The following is a 13908-nucleotide window of genomic DNA, read 5'->3' on the forward strand; positions in this document are numbered from 1 at the left end:
GCAGGAATGTGTTATTGCTTTTCAGATTGTGCCCATGGTTTATCAGCTGGTTGTGATGTTCATATGTATGTTTTAAAAGAAAATGAAAAACGTTGCTTTCCTCATCTTGCAAGAATGTTTGATGGTTCTGTAGAGAAGGAGCTATGTTCCTCTTCAGTACTGAAATATTTGAATTCCAACTGCATAGCAAGTTGTTAAACATAATTTTGTCTTAATTTTACTACCCATTTAAAGGGAACAATCATACTTTGATCATCTTCCCAGGAGTTGGAGACAGCTAGTTAGATAATCTTTTCAGAATCCTTTGGCAGGGTAAAGTACCTGCTAGTGAAAATGATGATGATGAGCAGCATGCTCAAGCCATCGAGTAGTCTTTAACAACTTGAGCTAAAATTCAGCAATACCTATAGCAAGTGGTAATGTGTCATTGATTATAAAATTTGTATTATTCTTGCACCTTGCTTCATATGCCAGTCTCGTCAGGAGTTGAAATAGCATGTTTAGCACTGCAGGAATTTTTTGTGTCTATGGGACATACTATTCCTTGCAGAAGTTCCCTGGGTCTTCCAGTGTTACAATTCTTGGAAGAGCATTTCCTTTACTCTATTCAGCTGTAGCCTGAGTATAATGTCATCTCCATCTTTGGGAGACAGGGCATGGACAAGTGGCTTAAAGTAGCCATCAGAAGATTCCACTGTTAACATTGAGCTTTGTGAAACACTCTTCTGTCCATGCACGATGTTTAAAGAAGGGATAGAGCACACTACTGATCCAGAGTGAGGATGTCAGCTCGGTGTCACAGAACTGTTGGACAGTTCAGGTAGTCCCAAACTAATCCAGTGCTTAAACCCAGTGAATACTTACATTCAGTCATCTTTGAATGCTTTGAAAAATGGATTTATGGGATAATTAACTTTTTTTAAGACTTTTTGAGGAAGGAATGAAAAACTTTTTCCATTAGTGCAGGCAACACCAGCAAATACTGGAAGCAGTTAAGAAAGCATCTGAAGCTGCTGTGCCTGTTTCTTTCTCCTGTTCATTAGATTTCCGCTGTGGGAGAGCATAGCAGGAGTCTAGATTAATGTCCTTACTGTCAAACTGAAAATCCTCTGCAAAATGAGGTGGAAACATTACCTGCTTTAAATACCCTTTCTATCAATTTGAGGGGGGGTGTCTTAATGAATGACATACGGTTGTATATATGGTTGAAGTTGTATATTAACCTATCATAATAAACTCAATCAATTGATAATTCTAGGTATCATGAAGAATAAATATAAAAGGCTTGATATTACCCAGATGAAAACCAGATCTCCTCTGAGTACTGCAGTACCAAGAATTGGCTGGAATCTTTAGAGGAGAAAAAAGAAATAAGATAGCAACTTTTTCAATAAAATTATTGACTTTTTCTCTCACTTCAGGAGCTGCTGAGAAAAGTTCCAAGCATGGTGCAGAAGATAAAACACAGAATATCATTAGTGCTATGAAGGAAAGAATGAAGATTAGAGAGAAAAATAGACCAGAGGTGTTTGAAGTGATCCAGGAAATGTTTAATATTTCCAAAGAAGATTTTGTACAATATACAAAAGCAGCAAAACAAAGTGTTTTGGATGGAACATCCAAGTGGTCAGCAAAAATAACCATCACAGGTAAATTTTCTTCTGAACGGTTTTCTCCAAGAGCTCTTTCTTTCCTAGTCCCCTGGTTCAGGAATAAGATTTATTGTAGCTAGCGCTGGAACTGTGTTTTCCGTTGGCTACTTGGTGCACCCGTAAGTGGTTGAATTGATAGCATGCTAAATGCAGGAGTTTAAAGTTACAGTTATTGGTAAAACTCCGCTGTGCTTTTTGCAACCAGACTTGCCTATCCCGCATTGGCCTTTTCAGCCATCAGCGCTTGCAGTAAGCGTGGGGAAAACCCTTCCCAAATCTTCATCCGCGAAGCCAAGCCGTGATGATGATTGGTAAAACTACTTGAAATTCCACTGCTCTGGGAAGAACGACAAGTAAATGGTGGTCTTGTGTCTCCTCTGCTTCCTACCACTATTTCCTATGCTAGTGCTGAACTTTTTGCCACCAACTGCAGTTTACAATTCCGTTTACAGGTTTTTTAATGACGGCAACACTAAGAACACTGCAGTTTGCAATTCCAGACCCCATTAGTTTGAAACTCATCATCCGTCCTTGTTGGCTGACTGAGGGTGTGTTCCAGTTTAGTGATGCCGAGCTAGGGAAACTTGCACATCCAGAACATACTTAAGATTGCTTCCAACTGTATTATCCTGGTTGCTCATAAAGATTTCCAGGTCCCTGACTTTGACATTTCAGTTTTTGAATTAAAACCTCAGCACAGAAAATCTAAACAAAAGTTCAGCTGACTAAACAGGTCAACCTGACTTTATGAGATATTGGATTAAAGACAAATAGAGATTAAACTAAAAGACCAAAGAATTGCAAGACAGTGATGTGAAGGACTCTTAAATCAGAGTTAAAGGACTCTGGTTAGATTTCATATCTGAATTAGCCTGAATTTCATTTTAACATAATGAAAAAATAATAAGCTTTCTTCTGATACTAAAACAAAATGAAACATCTTTTTCTCCAGGATTTCCATTATTCCTGTTATGGTGGATAAGGAGATAAACTTTAGGAACTTATTTTTAGCTTGTACTAGTCAATTTTGCTAAAAATGAGTGAAACAAAAGCTACACTTTAAAAATAAACAGTAGTGTGTACTTAAGTAACAAACATTTTTCTCACCACTTAACAGCAACTTGTATGAAATGTATGATTAAGTCAGTTCTTGGAGCCTGATGTTCCACGCCTGTACATATGGTAATTTTCCTGATGTATTTTACAAGACGTTTTCCATATGTCCTCTGTATGATCAAGCATAAGCACACTGTTAGAAAAATGCAATAGCATCCTTTACTACTATTTTTTTTTTTTAATGAAACAAGAGACTAGGATACCTGAGCAGACAGATGGCATTATTTTAGCAAGCTACCCAGTATATGTGCAAATGTTTTCAAACTCTCTATCTGTGGGTAAACGTCACTGTACTAGTGTTGGTACAAAACTCTCTTACGTAGCTGAATGGCTTGGTTCTTCTCTTTTGGAAGTAGGACTTATACTGGCTTGAGTTCTGCAGGATCATGAATAATTTAGGAAGTGATGTTGGAAGGGCTATCTGCCAGATATTCAAAACTTATGCTAAAAGCAGGGCTGACTTCATAGATTAGCTTGCACAAGAATGGAGATTCCACATCCCCTCTGAGAAACCTGTCCTGCTTGTCCTTTCAAGGAAGAGGTGGCATTTTAACAACGCGTGAGAAAGTAACTGGTTTTCAAAAGAAACTTTTGCCATGGTGAGAGCATTACAAAAATGGATGTTTGGAAATGTTTCCGTCATTATGTGATTTTTGTTGCCAAAACCAATGTGTGTACAAAACCTCTGCACTTTAAACTCTGCACTTTCTACACTTTAAAAACTTGGAAATGAAATTTCCTACCTTGTTTAAAGATCTTCCAGTGGGTTTTGAACCCATTTGTTAAAAATATAAAAATGCAACACTCCAATTAGCTTGAAAGAACAACCAGTTGACATCAGGCAACACAGAAATTTAGCAGCTGAGTTTCAGCACAAAGCTTTGGGTATTTGTTAGGTGGGACTGAAAATTGAGTGTAGTGATTTAGTGAGTGTGGCCATTGATGCTCTGCTTCTGTGTGGATCTGTGTATCTTTGTGAGGTATCTCTTTCAGTGTGGATCTATGTATCTTTGTATCTCTTTCAGCTATGGCAGCCCATTAAAACTGAGCACAAAAATAAACCAGACTTAAACCCAGATCTTCAAATTACTGTATCACAAAGCATTAAATTAATATTTTTAAAAATAATGAAACATGTTCAATGACATCACTTAAACTAAAAATAGTAGTAGTAGTAATAATTTTTTTGAGAGCCAAAAGGGGGTTTGTGACATTAATAATTTTAAAAAATTGAAATATTATTTCATCTTTTTCTCATATTTTTTTTTTAATTTTCAGGTTTGTGTATGTTTTATAAAGTACATCGTGCAGTGGTACATGTATATAATTTTAAAATAAATATATCTATTTGGATTGCATGAATGTGCTGTTAGCTCTGCATGGCTCTGAGGTCCAAACTAAAGCCCAGTAATATTTGGGGAAGTACCTAAACTGTACATGGAGCCGAAGAAGAGCAGATATGTGCCAGAATAATTCTAGAAAATGTCTAAGATTGTGAGTCAGCTAGATTAGGAAAAAGGGGAGCCATTCTGAAGGTGGCGGGACAGCACATGAAACTCAAGAATAGTTGTTAAATTTGGGACTGTCACCAACCACTAGGGACAAGGAGAGGTATCAGTGAAAATGTTTAAATCATATTCTTAGTTTCAGTTCTACCTTTAAAAAACACTTAAGGCTGCCTTGCATTCAGGCCAGTATAATACTTAACAATTCTGGAAGACGTTTTCTAAGCTGGCACTTAATTCTCCTGCATAAATAGGAGAGGGATACTTCCTTGCCTTCTAAAAATTTCCCTTTGGGTTTACAGTGAATGGGGCAGAAAAGATGTATTCTAGTTTGTTTCTAAGAGTTAGGAGTGAGATGTGGTTAAAAAAAGAAGGGGGCGGGGGGTGGGGCAAAACCCCCAACCAGAGAGAAACTTACTTTTTTCACTGAAGTCAGCAGATGTGACTGAACCTACAGCAGGAGCTGATCTGCTGAGTATAAAGGTACCATTTCTATGTGATCGTTTTTCCCAGCACACTGAGGGAGCTTCATTATCCAGAATGATTGACATTAGAGAACGTTAACTAAACATTACCACCGAGATGGTTGAAATAATATGTGCAAAATAGTAAAACCAAACTCTGCTGATGCGTGCTAGGAGCCATGACGAGTGTTTCAGCTGCAGCTCTCTGGCTTGGTAGGCTTCTATTTGACAGTTCTGCTTTCTTCTGAGATTTCCAGTTTTATGAATTATGATGGAAAATCAAACTGTGTGGTTTTGTTTGCCAAAAATGTGAATATGTCAACTATACACCCACATTAACTGCTCAGAAAGGCTGACAATTAAATAAACAATTATAACTTCCTTTGGAAATTTTAGTTTGCATCTTTGGAGAAATTTTGGAAATTTTTATTTAATGGAGGGGGATGGAAATTCTCAAGCCAAATTATATTACAACATTATATTATTTGCCATGCTGATTGAACCAAAGTTTAAGAAGAGTATCTGGATTATGCATGGCAAGAAAAGTATTTGGTTTGTGCTCTGTAGTGAATCTTTAAGTTTATACTCCAGTAAACCATACTTGCAAATTTTATGCAGTCCAGAAGGGTAGTAAGGCAAGACTTGTCCATCTTCAGAGTAGCAGAGACTGGGAAAATTCAGGCAGAAAGCTTTGTTTCAGGACCTCTCAGTTTGAGTGCCTTGTTTCCTATTGCTGTGTCACTGTCTTCTTTATTTCTTGCCAATGAAGGCTGTGAGGGCTAAAGCACGTTTCTCTCCTTTTGTTGTAGTTCTGTGTGCTCAGGGCTTACAGGCTAAGGACAAAACTGGCTCAAGCGATCCATATGTTACTGTGCAAGTTGGCAAAACTAAGCGGAGGACAAAGACTGTTTTTGGAAACTTGAATCCAGTATGGGATGAAAAGTTCTATTTGTAAGTATAGAAAATACTGCTGTTTCTTGCTTTTTTAATTTGCATTTGGGTAATACAATGCTACCAAGTGAAATAATTACTTAATTTGAAAAAATTTGTTTCCTATGGTTTGCATATTCATAGCATTATTAAATTATCAAGTTCTGAATGAAGAGAGCATAGAAGTTTATTGTGTCTTTGTCGTATGGTCATCATACAGCTCACAATTACATCTTTTGGGGGTTCTATTGGTGGTGTCTGTTTATTCTCATTTTTTAGAGAACTTAAGTAACAGTTTTCAGACTTTGATCTTACATATAATTGGCATTATAAATGACTTCCTATATCTTAGATACTGACCATGCAAGTTAAATATGCTTTTTTCAACATTATGATTCTACTAGGTGAAACTGCGGAATTTGATAGTAACTATTATGCTTCAGGCTCTGGGCTGGGCTGTTTTTAACATCTATCCTTTTCAAAAATGAACGTTGCCCAGAAGTCTGATGCTGAGAGTATGGTATGATCCTCCTGCCACCTTCTTTGGTCTCAGCCTCTGAATTGAATATGGTATAGTTTGATGTCAGCATGTCATGGAAGTTCAACCTGGACTCCAAAGTAGATGTTTCAGTTTGTAATATGCTGACTAAGGTTTGAATATGACTTCATGCCTGTTCTAGTTCCGGTCACGTTCCTAGAACTTCTATCAGAAAGCCATGTTAAAGCACAGGAAATGCTAATTCCCAGGTACTATACTGTTCCTTTCCTGAAAATATGGCCTTAGGATACAACACGTTCCTGACTGAGAATGTGACCATTCTGATAATAGTATCGATTTGCTCAGTCTTGTTCCTCTACGTCATGGTTTAACTTCAGCCAGCAACTAAGCACCACACAGCTCGTCACTCACTTCACCCCCCTCCCAGTGGGATGGAGTGGAGAATTGGAAAAAAAGTGAAACTTGAGGGTTGAGAAAAGAAAAGTTTAACAACTGAAATAAAATAAAATATAATACTAATAATAATTGAAAGGAAGATAACAGAGGAATAAAACCCAAGAAGAGACAAATTATGCATGATGTGATTGCTCACCACCTGCTGATCGATGCCCAGGCAGCAACCAGCCCCCTCCTGGCTGAGAAAACATAATGCAACCCTCTGCTAAAAGACCGTGAGATACTGGTGTAGAACAAGAGCAGAACATCTCTAAGAACAAATTTAAATCATAAATTGTCTGTTCAACAATAATGTTTTTCAGTTTCACAGTACAGCACGTTTTGTCTGAGTCTTTTTTCAAACCGCTGTCAATACAGGTTAATTTTATACAACTCTCTTTTTGTTATGACAGAGTAAACTAATGCAAGAAAAGGCATAATTAGTCTCATTCTACTTTATCAGAAAGCATGGCCCATGACCACACTGTTAAAGAGCTGGGACTGTCCAGACTTGAGAAGAGACAAGTAGTGGAGGTAAGGATGTCTTTAAACACATCCTTTCTCCTTTAAAGAGAAAAGGAATAATCTATCTTCCATGCTTACTGTTACAGTAGAACAAGAAGTATTAGGTACAGATTCCATGTGGATAGGCTTAAATGAGACTTCAGAAGAAGTTTGCCAGCCATGGGGCTGGTGAAGTACTGGAACAGATTTCCTGAGAGACTGTGGGACTGTCTGTGAACAGTTAAGAACAGAGTGGACAGACTTCTCACAGCAATTCCATGGACGTATCTGTTTCTGACTTGCAGTAATGGCAGTGATAATAAACGTGAGTGTATCTGTGCTTTCTATTTCTATTCATAGAACAGATATGGTGATGAGGGTCACGTAAATGCCTCACAAGTGATGGATCTCCCTGTGCCTCTGTGGAAAATGCCATTTAATGTTTCTATTGGGTGTGCAGCTAAATGCAATTCAGAACTCTACCAATGTTAAGCAATAATTCAGAAAACTAAATGGTTTCTGGGGTTAGCCTAGTTTCTTAAGGCAAAGATGTTTATTTGATGATCCATCTGCATCTTCCTATATTTTATATGTCCTTGCTAATAGCTTTTGAACTTTGTGGTTAGTCAGCGAAATTTCACAGGTTGCCTAGTAACACGTTGTGTTCTATGAAAATCATTGGTCAGGCAGAGCTGAGATCCTGATGGTGTCCTCGGTATGAGCTCACCCCATAACAGACACCAGGGAGTCCGTATGAAGAAGTAATTTATGAAAATCCCAGTTACGGGAGAAGATTCAATAGGTGATTGCAGTTTGTTAGATGGCAGGGAAGCCATTCATAAGACAAAAGGACACCAGGCTTCATTAGTTTTGCTAATCACAGAACAATGTGGTTTTTAATTACCAGAGTTATCGGCAATGTTAAAATTTGGAATACAGACAGGCATCAGCATTTCTGTGGTGCTGGATGGTGTCACAGTGAGGCAGAGCAAAAGCCATGCATGTCTTTTTCAGTGACTGATTGGCTTTGACAATAATGATACCATTTAAAGCATTTCATACTTCCAAAGGCCGTTATCACCACTAATTAATTCTTAGAACACCCCGAGGGGTGCCAGTTGGGAGATAAGTTGTAGTATTGCTGTTTTAATGCTGGAAACGCTGGGTCAGATCACTGAACAGTGGTAGTGCTTGGAATAGAATTCAAGTGAAAACTAACCTAGTGTCAAACTAAGACCTTGCTGAAGATGAAAATTTTCTGCTACACTTGAAAACTGTTTAAGGATAATCAATGATTTGTAATATTTAAAATATTTTTGTAGTGTTACTGAATGGCTATATTTAAAAAAAGCCCAGTTAGTACAGATGCATGACATGGCTTATAACTGATGCCAGGTCTGTTCTAGCTGTTCAATGTCAACAGAAAGTTTTTGACGAGCAGACTTCTGCAGTCAACATCAGGGTATTTTGATGAAGTCGTCAAGAGCCAGCACTGATAGTATGCGGTCTTCATTGTGGCTTACAGGAATAAGCAGCAGTAGTTTCCTTTTCCGTTCGGATATATGCAGGATGGAGCTGGGAATAAAAATTTTTATTCACTGGGAGCTCTGCAGATTGCAAGTGAAGCAACCTCACTCTCTCATATATCAAGTAGTTTCTCAAATACACTCAACTCATGAGGGGTTAGTAAGAGTAACTTAAATTTGCAAGGGATTTTTTACTGATGGCAGTCTGTCCCTACTCCTCCTCCTTCCCAGGGAACAGGGGTCTTCAAGAAAGGTAATATATCTTTTAAAGAAAGCAGCGACCTATTTCCCTAAGGTTTTTCCAGTTGCCTCTCTTGTTTTGCTGTGATGTTTGTGAATACTCGTAGGAGTTTTCTCCCAGAATCTTCCTGCCACGTAATGGAAATATTCTTTAAGATTTTCTCACTTTCTGTATTTTAACATTCTAAGCTACTATTTTTGTGGTTTACTGTACGTACTACATAGCACTCCTGAATGAATAAACCTGATGGAACTGTATAGTGTCTAAGGGATTTGTTAAATAATGGCATCGAGAAGTACACTTCGTAAATTAATTAATAATTTTAACAAGATGTTCATGATATTCCTAAATACAGTCCATATTGTATATATAACTCAGTCAAGTTAATCTCTTTACTTTCTCTTATACGTAGTAATTGTAGTTCAGTCCCTGGCAATGTGGTGTGGCCTTTTATTCCTCTGAATGTTGCCAGTTGTCTCTTCACGCAGTTAAGCAGGTGTCCTGGGTTCTGTGTGGAAATCAGGGGCAGTGAATTAGACAGCAGTACAAATGTATGTAGCTTATGTATCCCTCAAAGTTTGTATTTTATTATTATTTTTGCAGTGAATGCCATAACTCTACAGACAGAATAAAAGTGAGAGTATGGGATGAAGATGATGACATCAAATCTAGAGTAAAACAACATTTCAAAAAGGAATCAGATGACTTCCTTGGGCAAACAATCATTGAAGTAAGAACGCTAAGTGGAGAAATGGATGTATGGTATAATTTAGGTATGATTCTCACCAGTTTTTTAAAAACAAATTTAGGTAGAATCTCAATAGCTGTAGATTTGGTACTTCAAAATATATAGTTTTAGTACCAATACACAGCTTCTAAAATCTTAAATATTACAGGTTGATTTGAAAATGAAAGATACTTTCTTGGGTTTTACCCAGAAATTAGAGAGAGCAGGCTAACCATAACAATGCTGAAGAAAAATATTTCATTTTAATGCAAAATTAGAAATATGTGAGAGAAGTCAACGTTTCAGACTAGTCCGTTCACAGTAATGTTTTGTAGGAAATACATCTACAAGATAAACACAGAAAAATCTAGCAAATATTTTTCCTTGTTGTCCACATTAATTTTATCACATATTTTAAAAAATCATTTACGCACCATTCTGGGACTAAACATCTTTGGTTTTCCCTGTGGCTACACCTTTGATTCTTTGTGAGACTTGCTTGCTTGAGTTTCCTGCTCTGTACATGTCAAACGTGTTTCCATGCAGAGCGGTAACTGAAGAAAGCCTGAAAGCTGCAGCTCAGAATGCTCTCTGCTGTCCTTAGCGACTGCTCCTCCTTGTTTGGCCAGGTCTTAGGAAGTGCCTTTCTTTGAATCAATGAATGTGTGTCTCCTAATATATTGCCTTTGTCTAAATCTAAGCATACGGCTGTTCTTTAACTCTAAAAAATCTCTTTGGGTGCTCTAAAGTTCTGAAGTAGCCCTTTAAAAGTTCACCTCCTATATTTGATAATATGTATCTAGGTTGCCTGCTCTGTGAAAACTTCGGGTGAATTACGTGACATAATTTTCTGAAATCATAGAGCGTTCATTTCCTAATCAACAGTGTTTGTCTATTGTTTCATTTCCCAATGACATATACAGATGTGTCAGGGAACCATTTATTGACAATGGAAAGAATGCTTTGCCTTATTTCCTATTTATAATGAGATTTTTTTAAAGGTAAGATAATTGGGTCATTATGAATTCTGAATTCCTTCAAAAATTTCAGTGACAAACTGATATAAATTATTATGAGATTGATTTTTAAAACAAATCCCGATGAAAATATTTGACTGGTAACAGTTTAATAATAACATTGATAATCCGTGCTCTGCAAAAGGAAGATTCTAGAATGAAAACCTTTCAATCAGCATCTAAAAAGAAATATTAGTAAATGGCTCGTGATAATTCTAATATTCTAAACAGAATGGCTATTTTATTCTGATACACACACACATTGACACAACTTAGGTTACATCATACAGAGGAAGGAGTGAAATACTCAAAGCAATTTGATTTGCGCAGTACCAGTCCTTACAAATTGTACTGCTCATCACCACCCACATCACAGCACTTTGTGAAAGAACCATAAAACCAGTAATACCTGTTGACTCAGTTATACTGCTAGAGTGTATTGGAAAAGTGAAAATTGGAGCCAAGGATTCAGTAACCTCCACAATGAGTGACAGCAACTAAACAGACCAGCACAGATAGCATGAACCAAGTCCTTCGTATCATTTCTCTGGTAAGATCCAGCTTAGCCCTGTAACTGAGTTCTGCTAAGAACATTTTGAATTTTTCTCTGACGTAGTAGTTCAGGTTGTTTTAAAGTCTTCGAAACTAAAGGAAAATATCGATAATGATATCAATAATAATTAGTAAAGATACCAGATAGAAATTGGGAATAATTTCTATTGAAAATTGAAACTGGTTAAACAAAGCGTTATGCAGTCTGGTTTGAATTTGGCAGGTAAAATAAGAAAGAGTCTTTGCTTCACAGTTTGCTATTCTGCTTCATGGCCTCAACTCAATTAAAAAAAAAATCTCTTGTTCTCAACAGCAGGACTTTCTGGCCTTAAAAACCATTCTTACTAAGCTAGACTGACACATGAAAGCTTTCCACGTGACGTGTATGTATGATTGGTAGTTACTAATATATTGTTTTTCTCCCTTTCAGAAAAGCGAACAGATAAATCAGCTGTCTCTGGCGCCATTAGATTGAAAATCAATGTTGAAATAGAAGGAGAGGAGAAAGTCGCTCCCTACCATGTGCAGTACACCTGTCTCCATGAGGTATGTTGCAGAAGTTCAGGACAGCATACTGCACAGAAATTACTGTGCGGCTGTTGCGTGGATAAGGAAAAACGGTCGTAGAACATTAGAACACTGTAACAACTGCTGCTACACCTCAGGACAAGCTCATTTTAATTTCCCACTTTGTAATGCTGATATTGTATATCAGGTTCAGAGACGAAGGCAGAGCAGTGTCATACCAACAAATCATTCCTGCCAGTAAGAAAGAAAAAAGCGCAGTCAGCTGAATTCTCACTGTACTGTATCATCTTTTAGCATTTTGATGCTCCGCACGTGCTTGCTAACATCAAGAAGGTGGAAGCATTTCTGTATATTGCAGAAATACAACTATTAGTTCTAAAGGACTTCTTTCTTGCCACATTAATTGATATTTTGGAGACGGCAAGACAAAGCAGAAGCACAGACAATATAAAATTTTGTTGTTCTGTCGTCTAGATTGCATTTGTCTGCGCTGGGGGAAAAAGATAGCATCACTGATAATCCAGTGTATTTTTCAAAAGATTATATTGTATTTGATTTCTCTTCCCTTAAAAACTGATCCACATTGGCATTCTGTTCTAAAAAGACAAGTACTTTCTGAAAGCTGATAGACAATAAATGGCTAAAAGCTCAGCACTGGTATGTATCCACAAAACCCCATTGTTGATCGTTTGTAAAACTGAATGTTCAGGGCATTTGCGTTCACAGATTTTGACCGGATATTGTAAATGCTTTGGCCTGTGAAGTAAATGGCAAAACTCTCTTGCTTTAAGATAATCCACACAACAGTTATGAGCTAATTAGAAAAACTGAAATTATTTCAAAGTTTGGGGGTTTTTTTGGTCACTGAAAATAGGAAATAAAATCTGCTGCTCAGAATATTGATATATATGAAGCCAGGTAATGTGAGAAACATTCTGCGACATTCATGTAGAATTAAATACTAGCTTTGGTCCTAAGAGTGTAAGATTGCTACACCTAAACAGTACTGCATGCCTTTCACTACTTGAGAGGCTTCTGCAATATTTCTGATAGGTTTTCTGTAACTTACACTTCTTAAATAATGAATTTGAGTTGTATTGGTCACAGATCCAACTGAAGTTGAAGCACTCTGTAGTGAGCATTACAACATCACAATTTCATTCATTAGCAAGGGCATATGATAGAGAAGAGACAGTTTCTGCGTGATTTTGTGTAGCAGTCTCTGTGCCCGTTAACTGACGTGAACTTATTACCGAGGAGGCAGATCATTGTGCTAAATCACAAGCCTGTACTACCATAGTTCCATCTCAAAAAGTGTGTTTAGGGTCTTCAGCGGGTTTTGTTTACCAAATGATGACTAGCACCTGTCTTCAGAGAAATTTAAAAACAAAAACAAACCCCCAAAATCAAATAAAAACCAAGCTAAGAACCCCCACCACCTAACAATGAGCATATTGATGACTATTACATACGCTATACTTTCAGAATGCCACTTAAAAGCTGAAAATTCCTATTCAAAACATTTCTTAAATTTAGAATCTATTCCATTACTTGACGGAAGTTAAATCTAACGGTGTTGTAAAAATCCCTGAAGTGAGAGGTGATGACGCCTGGAAGGTGTACTTTGATGACGCTGCACAGGAAATTGTAGATGAATTTGCAATGCGCTATGGAATTGAATATATTTATCAAGCTATGACGTAAGTATTATCATGTCCGGTTTCCTACTCTACTGTCAAGAACGTGTTTGAGGGAAGTGATGAGTTTCAAGCCTTCATGCTTTAATTCTCTGTTTCACTGCCATTATTACTTTAAAATTCTTGTTATCATTTTTGTACATCTGATTCTCATTGAGCTGATTCTCATCTGCAATGGAATTAAGATACGTTATAAGCATTTTATAAGCTGTTACTGGTATTACCACTAACGCATTTCTCAATCTGTGTGATACTGATAGGTGGCAATGATCAGAAAGACTTCCACTGTTCCAGATGGGAGTGGGGTGGTAGAACGCACACTCTGTACTCCTTTCCGGGAACACAGAAATCATCACAGAATAGTAGCAATGGCTGTAGTGAAGTTCCATAGTATCACAGAATCATCTGGTTGGAAAAGACCTTTAGCATCATCGAGTCCAACCGTTCACCCTGCACTGCCAGGGTCCCTAAACCATGTCTCTCAGCACCACATCTACACGGCTTTTGAACACCTCC

The 13908-nt window shown here is 37.4% G+C and overlaps 1 protein-coding gene across 1 annotated transcript in view; it reads left to right on the plus strand.

The window, feature by feature from the left end:
- UNC13C (unc-13 homolog C (C. elegans)) overlaps nucleotides 1-13908 on the plus strand; it is a 107929-nt gene that overhangs the window by 33210 nt on the left and 60811 nt on the right. Inside the window, exons 7-11 of the mRNA XM_010131463.1 lie at nucleotides 1422-1649; nucleotides 5547-5688; nucleotides 9476-9645; nucleotides 11598-11713; nucleotides 13232-13395. Coding sequence (XP_010129765.1) covers nucleotides 1422-1649; nucleotides 5547-5688; nucleotides 9476-9645; nucleotides 11598-11713; nucleotides 13232-13395 — 820 coding nt within the window. The remainder of the gene's footprint in view (nucleotides 1-1421; nucleotides 1650-5546; nucleotides 5689-9475; nucleotides 9646-11597; nucleotides 11714-13231; nucleotides 13396-13908) is intronic.

Source organism: Buceros rhinoceros, unplaced genomic scaffold (genome assembly GCF_000710305.1).
Source record: "Buceros rhinoceros silvestris isolate BGI_N320 unplaced genomic scaffold, ASM71030v1 scaffold7762, whole genome shotgun sequence".
Lineage (NCBI taxonomy): Eukaryota > Metazoa > Chordata > Aves > Bucerotiformes > Bucerotidae > Buceros > Buceros rhinoceros.